The 13110-nt window shown below is 36.7% G+C and overlaps 1 protein-coding gene across 6 annotated transcripts in view; it reads right to left on the reverse strand.

Moving 5' to 3' along the window:
- Positions 1-268: 268 nt before the first annotated feature.
- SEC22A (SEC22 homolog A, vesicle trafficking protein) overlaps positions 269-13110 on the reverse strand; it is a 65278-nt gene continuing 52436 nt past the window's right edge. For 4 of the 6 annotated variants that reach the window (XM_080809400.1, XM_080809402.1, XM_080809401.1 and 1 more), the window contains 2 exons: positions 10319-10384; positions 269-892 (listed from right to left, as the gene is read on the reverse strand). In XM_080809400.1, coding sequence (XP_080665526.1) covers positions 692-892; positions 10319-10384 — 267 coding nt within the window. In that variant the 3' untranslated portion in view covers positions 269-691. The remainder of the gene's footprint in view (positions 893-10318; positions 10385-13110) is intronic. The other 2 variants (XM_080809404.1, XM_080809403.1) reach the window with 2 other exon arrangements.

The raw sequence follows: 13110 nt of genomic DNA on the forward strand, positions 1-13110 counted from the left end.
ATTCCATGTTTAAAAAGTGATTTCAAAAGAAACTACAGACATGGTCTAGGAAGGAAACGTATGTTACTATGCTCTCAATACTTGTGATGTTCTAGAGATAAGCTCAAAAGAAGCCTTTTCCTATATCAAGTGATTTCCAGAGTTAGGATTCAAGCAAAAAATATAAAAGGAAAAAGAACCAATTCCACACCATCCTGGACTTCATAAACTCGGGGTACTGTAAGTGTGCAAATAATGTGATATTTAGCAAGTTGTTTTAAACACAAACTCCACGGCATGTTTTTATTTGGGCTATACTCATGCCTCACAAAGGCGAACCCAGACTGTAGAGTTCCCGCTTGGTCCTCAGAGCATGTACCACACACATTTTTTGATTGAACTCTTCAGAAGGATTAAGGACTGCTGGCCAAGTCACCAAATGGCTTCTGACTGTTCTTCCACAGTTGTGGCCTTGGAGAGAGAAGCTTCCTCCTCCTCTGAATAATAATCCCGCGACTAACATGAGGAGTTTGCCGAGCAGGTGCTGCACGCTCCCAGGCATGCCATGCGGACTTAAAACAAAAAGGATAGCTGGCGAGAAAGAAAGCAGAGCTCCTTGAGTGTGGTGAACAGTTTCTTCATCACAGTGGCAGTTAAGATATGCTCCCTCCTTTTCCCCCGGAGGCCAGGGCAGTATGTCTGAAGGATGGGGTCAGACATCGTAATCAGGAGCCTTGCTCTGGGCTTGCCTTAGCCAGATCTGCAGTGTAACAAACGCTCCCACAGTCACGTGAAAGAAAAGCTGCCACAGGTTGCGCAGTTCATAGAGATACATGTTGCACAGACAGATTAAACCAAAAGTCAAAAAAGATTTGACATTCCGCCAGCCGGTGTAGTAGACAAGTAAATAACACTGTTCAAAATATAAAATGAAAGATGATTAGGGTTACAAGAAAAGAAATAGATGCTTCTACTATAAAATTTTAACAGGCCACAGAGTAAAATATAAGAGTGGAATAAGAGGATTTTTCACCTACACATAAGATAATGTAACCTCTTTAAGACATTCAGTTATGAAAGTGCTACAGCTTGAAAGGAAAACAGATTTTTCCTTTGATGTTTGTCATTTGTCAAAAGATACACTTTGTATCATATTTTAAAACAGAGTTACAACTGGATGACTCCCTTGCAAAGAGGCTGAGCACATCACACATTCCTCAAGGTGCCAGGCAACTATGAAGCACTCAGGGCCTGAGGGGATTCCATCTCTCATTCTCATCCCAGAAAAGTACAAAATACCTCAAACAAACCACAGCAAAATGGGCTCTTACACAACCTGAATCTGCATATTAACGAAATCCACAAATATTTACTGCTCTCCCATTAAGTGCAAGGAACTATAAGTAAGGTAGAGCATCTGAGTGAACATTTGAGGTAGAATTCATTCAACAGATGTTTATTGAGGGCCAGCTACAAGCTAGGCATTGTTCTTTAGTTTCAAGTAACGAAATAAAGCCCTTGCTCACATAGAACTTAAATTCTAATGGAGGGAGAAAGATTATATATACAAAAGATCATATTATGTATATAAAATACCAAATAGTTATGTCTTAAAATAAAAGATGGAACGGGGGACAGAGAATGTAATAAGTGCTATTTTAGAAAACAGAATAAAGAAATTACCCCCACAAGCCCCAAATCCTGGCAGTCACCTTTTTCTGCTTTATTTTTCTCCACAATATAAACATACTTTACAAATGTGCTTGTTTTGTCTGTCATATATATTCTTCCAATAGGATCTAAGTTTCATGAGAGGAGAGATTTTTGATTTGTTATCCAGTGGGCACTTTATCCAGTGCCCAGAATAGTGCTTGGCACATCGTAAGTGCTCAATGTTGAATGAATCGTTTTCTAGACGATGCCTAAATTCACAATCTGTTAAATATAGGAATTATATGTGATTATAAAGTCTTAAGAAAGACGCAGAAATTGTGAAATTCTATCCGGGCGTCAGGAGAGGAAGGACTTTAAGGTGTTTGCAACAATGCAGAAAGAATGTGGAAATGTTCTATTAAATCTTTTTATTTCTTTAAAAAAATTTTTTTAAAGATTTTATTTATTTATTTGACAGACAGAGATCACAAGTAGGCACAGAGAGAGAAAGGGAAGCAGGCTCCCCACCCAGCAAAGAGCCCGATGTGGGGCTCAATCCCAGGACCCTGGGATCATGACTGGAGCCAAAGGCAGAGGCTTTAACCCACTGAGCCACCCAGGTGCCCCAAATCTTTTTATTTCTTATACAAATTAGGACTTTGCTTACTTAAAAAGAAGACTGCTATCAAAGCAAAATGAACTGTAAGTACTTATTTTATTTGAGTGGTTTTCACTGTGTAAAAAAAGTTGAAAAGTAATTTTTCCTTTTGAAATAATTCTAGACCTAGAGAAGAGTTGTAAAAATCACAGAGTTCTTGTACATCATTCACCCTGCTCCCCAATGTTACCTTGTTGCATAACCACAGTATAATCATCAAACCACAAAATAAACATTGATACAATACTGTAGACTAATCTACAGACTTTATTGGAATTTTGCCAGTTGTCCCCTTAAAGCCCTTCTGGTCCTGAATCCAATCCAGGATAGCCTCTTCCATTTAGCTGTCATATCTCTTCAAATCTGTTATAGCTCCTCAAGTCTCTTTTTCATGACCTTGACAGTCTAAAGAGTATCAATTAGTTATTTTGTAGAATGTCCTTTAATTTTGGTTTGCCTGACATTGTCTCAAGATGAAGTGAGGACATGCAGTTTGGGCTAGAATACCACAGAGGTGATGTGCAGTATGTCTTCAAATTGGTGATGTTAACTTTGATCTCTTGGTAAGGTGGTGTCTGACAGGTTTCTCCACTGTGAAGTTACTATTTTTCCCTTTGTAGTTAGTAAGTTCTCTTGTGGGAGGAGAAATAAAGACATTCTCAGGTGAAAGACTAACAGAATTTGACACCTACAGATGCACCCTAAAAGAATGGCTAAAGGAAAATACCTAAGCAGAAAGGAAACAATAAAAGAAGAAACCCTGGAACACTGAGAATGCAAAAAGAACAGTCAGCAAAAGAATATAATAGGTTCTCCTTCTCCTCTTGAGATTTCTAAATTGTTTGATGCAGAAGTAAGCATTTGTAACACTGTCTGATGTGGTTCTAAATATAGGTAGAGGAAATATTTAAGACAATTCTATTATAAACAGAGGGGGGCAAAGGGACATAAAAGGAAACACAATTTCTAAGTTTCATTTGAATTAGTAAAATGACAACACCAAAAAACTGAAAAGTATGTATAACACAATACCTAGAGCATTTAAAAACCATACAAAGAGGGGAGAGGGACACATGGGTGGCTCAGTCTGTTAAGCATTCCACTCTTGCTTTTGGCTCAGGTCATGATCTCAGGATCATGAGATCAAGCCCACATCCCTCCCTGGGATTCTTTCTCCCTCTCCCTTTGCCCCTTCTCCCCATCTTGTATGCATGTGCATTCTCTCTCTCTCAAAAAAACCCAAAACCAAAACAAAGAAAAAACCAAGCTAAGAAATAAACTCAAAAACACTACAGATAAATCAAAATGGAGTTTTATAAAATGTTCAAGTAACCCACAGAAAGATAGGAAAAAGAAAACGTAAAAATGAAAACCAGCAAACAAAAAATAAGATGGCAAACTTAAGCCCTAATGTATCGATGCTACAGTAAATGTAATGGCCTAAACACAATAATTAAAAAACAGAGATTGGCAGAGTGGATTAAAAACAGCTTTTAAATCTATCAGAAACTCACTTCAAATGATACAAGCAAGGTGAAAGTAAAAAGATGGAGAATGTATTATGCAAACATTAATCAGAAGAAAGCAGAAATGGCTATATTAATATCAGATAAATATAAAAAATATTTCCCAAAAGAAATGGCTAGAGAGGGTTATCATTATATAAAATATTATATAATGATATATTATTATAAATGGATCAGTCCACCAAGAGGGCAATAATCTTATATGTGAATGAGCCAAACAACAGAGCTAAATGTGCAAAGCAAAATATGCAAAGCAAAAACTGATAAAACTGAAATGAGAAATATACCAAACCACAATTAGAGTTATTAAAAACTTCAATACTCTTCTTTCAACTGATAGAACTAGACAAAATCAAAAAGGATACAGAAAAACTGAGACCCATCAACCATCGTGATCTGACATTTATAGAGCACGAAATCAGCTACAGTAGAATATACATTCTGTTTAAGTGCTCATGGAATATACACCAAGACAGCCCATATTCTGAGCCACAGAATAAATCTCAACAAATTTAAAAAAACTGAAATCATAGAGTTTTCCAACCACAATGGAATCAAACTAGAAATCAATAATGGAAAGAAACTGGAAAATTTCCACACTCTTGGAAGCAAAACACAATTCCAAATAATCCATAATCCATAGGTCAAAGAGGAAACCACAAATAAAAAAATTTTTACATTCACTGAGATAAATGAAAATAAAAATGCAACATATCAGCCAATGGAAAGAGCCCAAATATCCACTGACTGATGACTGGATAAAGATGACATGGTGTGTGTGTGTGTGTATCTGTGTGTGTCTGTGTGTGTGTCTGTGTATGTATAAACCATTATATAAACATACATATAATGGAATATTACTCATCCATAAAAAAAACGAAATCTTACCATTTACAACAACATGGATGGAGCCAGAAAATATTATGCTAAGCAAAATAAGTCAGTTAGAGAAAGACAAACACCATATGATCTCACTCATATGTAGAATTTAAGAAACAAAACAGAAGAAATGTGGAGGGGGGAAGAGAGGCAAATCAGGAAACAGACTCTTAATCATAGAGAACAAACTGAGGGTTGCTGGAAGGGAGGTGGGCAGAGGGATGGGTGAAGTAGGTGATGGGTATTAAGGAGAGCACTTGTGATGAGCACTGCGTGTTGTATTTAAGTGACGAATCACTACATTCTACACCTGAAACTAATATTACACTATGTTAACTAACTGAAATTTAATAAAAACTTAAAAAATAAAAAAATAAAAATTTTAATAAAAAGTAAGATGAAGGGACACCTGGGTGGCTCAGTCAGTTAAGTGGCTGCATCTGGCTCAGGTCATGATCCTAGTGTCCCGGAATCAAGTCCCACATCGGGCTCCTTGCTCCGTGGGGAGCCTGCTTCTCCCTCTGCCTCTGCCTGCCTGCCACTCTGCCTGCCTGTGTTCTCTCTCCCTCACTCTAACAAATAAATAAATAAAATATTTTTAAAAAAATAAGATGAAAAAATGCAACATATCAAAATCTATGGGACACAGATAATAAAATGCTCAAAGAGAGAAAGGTATACCACTAAAAGTATGTATTACAAAAGAGAAAATTCTCAATAATCAAAGCTCCCATCTCAAGAACCTAAAAAAAGAAGAGCCAAATTAACCCAAAGCAAGCACGAAGAAGGAAATAAGGAAATCAATAAAACTGAATATATGAAAAAAACAACAAAACAAAGAGCAGATTCTTTGAAAAGATTGATGAAATTAACAAGTAAGTCTGACCAATATGAAGAATGAAATAGAGAATATCATTACAGATCATATAGACGGCGAGATAGTAAGATGCTACAATCAACTCTACACATGTAAAGTTGGTAAGATGAAATAGATCACTTCCTTATAAAATACAAACTATCATAATCCATGTATTATGAGAAAGAGAATTTGAATAACTGTGTAACTCTTAAGAAAATGGAACTTAATACAGCTTATACAGTCATGGTAATCAATACTACGTGGTACTGGCAGAAAGACTGACACATAGATCAATAAAACAGAATATAAAACTCAGATTCTCACAAAAATGTCCAACTGATATTTAACAAAGATGCAAAAGTAATTCAGGGGAGAGAAAAGAGCCTTTTCAAAAAATGGAGCAATTGGCTATTCATCCATAAGCAAACACAACACAAAAAAAAACACAAAAAAAAACACAACACAAAACCAAAAACACAAAAACACAAAAACAAACCCTCCAATCTAATCATCTAAGTCTCACATTTCATACAATCTTATACAAAATTTAATTAAAAATGGATCATGAACTTAAATGTAAAACATAAAACCGAAACTTTTAGAAGAAAACAAAGAATCTTCAGGGTCCAGGATTAGGCAAAGAGTATTAGACTTGAATCAATGGAATTATAATAGTGGATGGTGACAGATGGTAGGAACATTGTGGTGAGCACAGCCTAGAGTATAAATTTGTGGAATCACTATGTTGTACACCTCAAACTAGTTAACACTATGTGTCAACTATACTTCAATTAAAAAAAAAAGTTCTTAGACCTGATACCATAAATATTTTTCCATAAAAGAAAGAGCTGATAAAATGAACTTTATCAAAATTAAAACTTTTGCTCTGCAAAAGACCTGGTTAAGAGGATGAAAAGACAAGCTACTGACTGGAATAAGACACTTGCAAATTACATTTCTGACACAGGGCTGATGGCTAGAACTCTCAAACCTGACAGTAAAAACCAAATGATCCAAGTAGAAAATAGGCAAAGACATGAAAAGATATTTCACCCAAGAGGACACATCGATAACAAATAAGTACCTGAAACAATGTTCAACATCATTAGCCATTACGGAAGTGCAAATTAAAACCAATATGAGGGATCACTACACATCTGTCAGAATGGCTAAAATAAAAAACAGTGATAACAACAAATGCTGGAGAGGATGTGGAGAAACAGGATCACTTATAACAATGCTGATGTGAGTGATGTAAGATGTAAAATGTAAAAGTGTAAATGTAAAATGGAATGCCACTCTGAAGAACTGTGTCTGTCTCAATAAAACTAAGCATGCAACTACTATAAGACCTAGCAATTGTACTCCTATGCATTTATCTTAGAGAAATGAAGACTTATGTTCTCACAGAATCCTATACATGAATGTTTATAGCAGTTTTATTTATAATAGCCCCAAACTGGAAACCCAGATGTCCTTCAGTGGGTGAATAATTAAACAAACTGTGGTACATCCATACCCTAGAATACTATTCAGCAACAAAAAGGAACAAACATCGATATATGTGACAACCCGGAAAATTCTCCAGAGAATTGTACTGAGCAAAAAACCGCCAATCACTAAAGATTCATACTATATATGGTTCCCTTTATATAACATTACTTAAAATGAGGAAATTATAGAAATGGAGAACACATTAGTGGTTGCCAGAGATGAAGGGGCAGGAGAGAAGTGGATGTGGCTCTAAAAGGGCAACCAAAGTGGTGCTTGTGGTGATATGAAGGCTCTGTATCTGCCCACACTGACATCAATATCCTTGCTGAGATAATGTATCATAGTTGTACAAGATGGTACTACTGGGGGAAACTCAGGTAAAGGTTATATATCTCTCTCACAGCAATTACAATGAACGCAAATAAAAAGTTTAATAGGAAAAACAACTTTATACTCATGTACGTATCTGCAACTTACTTTATAGACAACTAATATACACATTATACGCATGCACATACAAAAAGAGAATGAGATATAGAAAGTGTTGCAGAATGTTAATAATTTGGTGGCTCTAAGTGTACTAGTCTTTCAACTTTTCTGGAAGTCTGCGAGTTTTCAAAATAAAGCACTGAGAGGAAAAAAGAGAAGTCTCTGGTTTCTAGATCTTTTGATTTCCTCTTTCAAATGTTCCATAGCAAGATTACTCCTATCTGGCTGAGTTCTGTGGGTCCATAAGTACCCCCAGCCTGGAGAAAAAGGCAAGAAACTACGTAGTCATAGCTTTTGAGGTCTGATCTAAAGGGGATTAAAAACATCCTCACAACTGGAGATGGAGCATGTTATAGGGTAAAATATAATCACATAGGTTTTACTGTGGAAAAAAACCAGCGTTATTATCACTCTGCTCAGCATATTTGGGAAGCGTGCAGTTTCATGCCTGTCAAAAAGAAAACTGGCTTTCTGCTATTCTTTTTTTTTTTTTTTTTTTTTTTTTTTTTTTAAAGATTTTATTTTATTTATTTGTCAGAGAGAGAGAGAGAGCGCGAGCGAGCGAGCGAGCGAGCACAGGCAGACAGAGTGGCAGAGGGAGAAGCAGGCTCCCTGCGGAGCAAGGAGCCCGATGTGGGACTCGATCCCAGGACGCTGGGATCATGACCTGAGCCGAAGGCAGCCGCTTAACCAACTGAGCCACCCAGGCGTCCCTCTGCTATTCTTTTTTAAAGCACGAATTCATTTAACTTCTCTCAAGTAAAAGAACACCTAGGTGACAGTCTCCTCTGAGAACGATTTTCAGCTGTTCCAGGTAATGTAACAGAGGTGTGCCTTTAAGAGAGCCCCTCTAAAGGCAACAGCACGGCTCTGGAGTTACACAGACTGGGGCTGGAGGCACTGACAATAAGACCTGGCTAGCCCTCAGTGAAAAATGACAGTGAAAACAAGATTAGCACGGGACTTTCTGTGAGGATTTAATGGGTACAAGGAATATAAAGAACTTGGCACACAGTAAGAACTCAATACATTTTGCTATTATTAGTAGTATTTAAAATTATAAACAATGAATCTTGGAACACTGAAAAAATAAAATTAAATTAAAAAAAATTTCATTAAGGCTCTTTGATAAAAAGTGATTTTTAAAAATATAAATTAATGAATGAATAAAATTATTTCATTAAGGCAAAACAGCCAAAAGTATATTTTACAAGAATTACTCATTAAATTATTTTAAAGTTAACATCTACCTGACATTGTTTTAGAATCATATGAAATAATGCATATGTTATAAAATTTTAACTGAATAACCTTATAGAAATTATACAAATATAGGAATTTTGCTTACAGACAGCATAATATAGTGGAATGAATACAATATTTAAAATAAGAAGACCCAGAGTTAAGTCCTGACTCTACCACATCCTGGGCTATATGATTTCTGGATAGTACCCAAACTGCCTCAAATTTCTCATTTTCAAAAATGAGATAATATCCTCTGTGTGACAGAACTGTAGACATTAAAGTTTTAAAAAAAATCTACACAAGAATATTTCATAAAATTAAAGCATTTGTGACAGTAACAAATACAAGTTTTCACATTTCCTGCATGAAATGTCATTCATTGTAGTTAAATCTGTCAAACTGTATAGAAAATTTCTAAATACAGATGATTAAGAAAAACTAGGGGCTTTAAAAAAAAAAACAGGAAACTAGGGGCGCCTGGGTGGCTCAGTGGGTTAAAGCCTCTGCCTTCGGCTCAGGTCATGGTCTCAGGGTCCTGGGATCGAGCCCTGCGTTGGGCTCTCTGCTCAGCGGGGAGCCTGCTTCCTCCTCTCTCTCTGCCTGCCTCTCTGCCTACTTGTGATCTCTGTCAAATAAATAAAGTCTTTAAAAAAACAAACAAACATGAAACTAAAATCTTTAATCTATCTTTACATAAAGTCAAATGTATATGTTCAAAGTATTTCACTAGAGACTTCTGAATTGTAGGTAGCCTTATGTTTGCAGTCCTCAATCTTTCTAACATTCTTTCTATGCAAGTCAGAGAAATGTGTTACTTATAAGTTAGGTCAAAAGGTCTTGCCTGCTGTACCACAGTTCAGCAAAGACATTCCTCAGCTTGAGTGACTGCCATGGTCACCTCTCCCTTTCCTACAAATCTGTGCTTCCTCTCTTCTCAGGAATGCCAGTACCCATTTCCCTATCACCAGGTGCAAAGCCTCCTGGCTCTGTAAGTCTAGGTACTAGGAGTCTTCCTCCTCAGTGTCATTCCCTCCCCCTTGATCCCTACTGCCATTATCAGAGTTCACTCTCTCACTGCCTTCTGCCTTAAGTAATGGAATCGCCTCCCAACCAATTTCCTTTCTTCCAATTTCTCTGCTCTGGCAATCCACCCCATTCCTCACTACTAAATTAAATATCCTAAAATCCGCTTTGTCTGTTTCCTGTTCAGACTTGCCCAAAAGTACAAAATCCTCATGCTCAAGTATAAGCAGAGCCCTGAGGCTCAATAATCAATCACCAAAAAATCTAGAAGTAGCCTTTACAGCCACAGGCAGATGACATACTGCCACTGAAACCTGACACAGAAGAGTGTTAACATTAAGTACACTGGGATCCAGGTCCATTCGAAATGGAGATGTAGATCATAAAGTTAACAGAGGCTCTAAAGAGAGGTGAAGAACTTAGACATTTTATTTATTTAAAGTGCACAAATAAGAGAATACCTGAAACAAACAGTAATAGGAAAGTGTTTCTCAAAAATTGGAGAGAACCTACCTGGTAAAGGCAGGCTGCTGTTCCAAGGAAAAATGCAACAATGTAATTAAAATCTTCACCATCACTCTGCAAAAACAAAATTAAAAATTACTTTTTTCCTGGCGGAAGCCCATTTCCAAAAACAATCCATCAGGATAGGATACAGCAATGTTTATGCACAAATGGTCAAATTTTCATCAAAACGTGATATGTGAAAATTCTCAAGAGTCCTGAAAGTTCCAAGGAGTTTGAGGTACAGAAAGACTACCAGTGTTCCTTTATGTTTTGACCCCTCAATTTCACCTTACCCATGTGTGCAAGATGAAATGAAATGAAATCACTTATGTCAAGGGTTTTTTTTTTTTTTAAGATTTTATTCATTTATTTGACAGACAGAGGTCACAAGTAGGCAGAGAGGCAGGCACAGAGAGAGAGGGGGGAGGAAGCAGGCTCCCTGCTGAGCAGAAAGCCCGATGCGGGGCTCGATCCGAGGACCCTGAGATCATGACCTGAGCCGAAGGCAGAGGCTTAACCCACTGAGCCACCCAGGTGCCCCTCAAGGGGTTTTAAAATGGTGCTAGAGGCCATTAAGGAGATGGACCTTTATGTACATCCTCACCAGATGAAGCCATGAACTTTGAACTGGGCCAAACTACAAATATTCCAAAGACTCTGCCCAAACCGCAATTGCTGTAGTAAGAGAAGTTGCTTAGGGACAACCTTAGCAGCCAATTATATTCAGCCAAGATTGGTTTTCTGCTGCCAACATCAAACAAAATTCATTGTAAACAACACATACAAACATTCCTTTTTGTCTTCTTTAAGCCCTTGACTTTTGTAACCTAAAGGGACACAATCTGGGTTGTTACCAAATCTGTGCTCCTCAAGCTGCAATTCTGAGACCCCAAATAACTGCTCTTATTTTATTTCAGCTCTGCCTCTTTTCTTAGTCAACCCAAGAAAAGATGAAAGCCAATGGGAAAGTTTCCACATAAGGTAAAAAACCTCTCTTCTCTACTGAAAAAAAACCAAACAAAAAACCCCCCATAAAACGTACAACACCCCAGTGGCCTATAAGTCAGTCCCACTCACTAGGATTACTACTTGACTCAGATAGATATTGACAAACCTTACTATCAGGTAAGCACATCACTGAAATGTCCAATAAAGTAATTTGACATGATTAAAAAAAAATTGAAAAGTTACTGTCCACTAGAGTGTGCTAAATCCCAATGAGAACAGCCACACATGCTGTGTGAGAAAAACAGCCACCCAGAACAGATACATCATACACAGAATGTTTTTCAAACTGATGCAAAACTAACAGAAAACCCAAGTGTTTTTCTATTCTCTTTTGAGTCCTCTTAAATATATTAAATTTCTTTCAGTGTTTTATAAAGTGAAATATAAAGCCCAGACAGGAGCCTTACATTTGGCCCTTATTTTAGAAAAAATATCTTTAAACAATGAAAATTTTCACAAGACATGGGAGTGTCTCTCATGCCCATGTCTTCATGAAATAATACACAGAGAAAATTCCTTTCCCACTTGCTACTGGGCAACAGAACTGACCATAAGGCAGAAGGAGAGTTGCTTATCTTAGTGAGATGATCTTAAAATAGGAACCATCAATCTGTCTGGGATGCTTAGGCCTGTTCCACCTCAGAGCCAAGGAAGGTCATGAAACATTTCTTTCTTTTTTTTTTTTTTTGTTAAGATTTTATTTATTTATTTGACAGAGAAAGATCACAAGTAGGCAGAGAGGCAGGCAGAGAGAGGAGGAAGCAGGCTCCCTGCCAAGCAGAGAGCCCGATGTGGAGCTCGATCCCAGGACCCTGAGACCATGACCTGAGCCGAAGGCAGAGGCTTTAACCCACTGAGCCACCCAGGCACCCCGGTCATGAAACATTTCTAACTTTAATAATTCTAAGACTAAGCTCCGCTTGCTTTTTCTTAGTCCTTTATTTTTTAAATGATTTTTTTTCTGATCATAAAAGCTTATGTTTATTGTACAAAATCTGGAAAATAGACTGTTACAAAGAAGAAATGCATATAGTCTATAATACCATAACCCTGGGATGATTACCACTAACCATTTCATGTTATTTCTTCCAATCTTTTCTATAAAATCATATATGTACATTAAAAAAAATGGAGTCACACTTTTATATACTGCTTTTTAGTACTATACATTCTATCATAAATACTTTCTCAAGATAATGAATATTTCTTAACCACATGATTTGTAGTGATTATACAACCTTTCATTGTAGGGCTATACCATTGATTTAATTACCCTATAATTGGATATTATTTTTTCCCTTGATTTACAATATCACTTTACGACTCTCTTAATTGCCTTTGGAACACTTAATGGCATATTTGTAGAGTCAGTCAGACCTGGGTTCAAATCTTTACTTACTATCTGTATAGTCTTGGACTATTTAACTTCAATTTCCTTTTTAAAAAAATAAAAGTTGTACAGATTAAATAACATTTGCAAACAGAGAACAGTAACTGGCACACAATAAGTACTCAAAAACATTCACCAACTCCTCTTTCCTTGAGGCTACCATCTGCATCATTTATCGGATAATTAGATTACCTTCTAAGTATACTGGTCTTAGCCTCAAGTAGACTCCGACCTTTTTTTTAATTGAGGTATAACTGACATATAACATTATATCAGTTTCAGGTGCACACGCCATAACAATTCTTTATTTGTATATGTTGCAAAATGATCACAATAAATCTAGTTATCATCTGTCACCATACAAAGTTACAAACTTTTTCTCGTGATGAGAACTTAAGTT

This window comes from Martes martes, assembly GCF_963455335.1.
Source record: "Martes martes genome assembly, chromosome: 1".
In the NCBI taxonomy this organism is placed as follows: Eukaryota; Metazoa; Chordata; class Mammalia; order Carnivora; family Mustelidae; genus Martes; species Martes martes.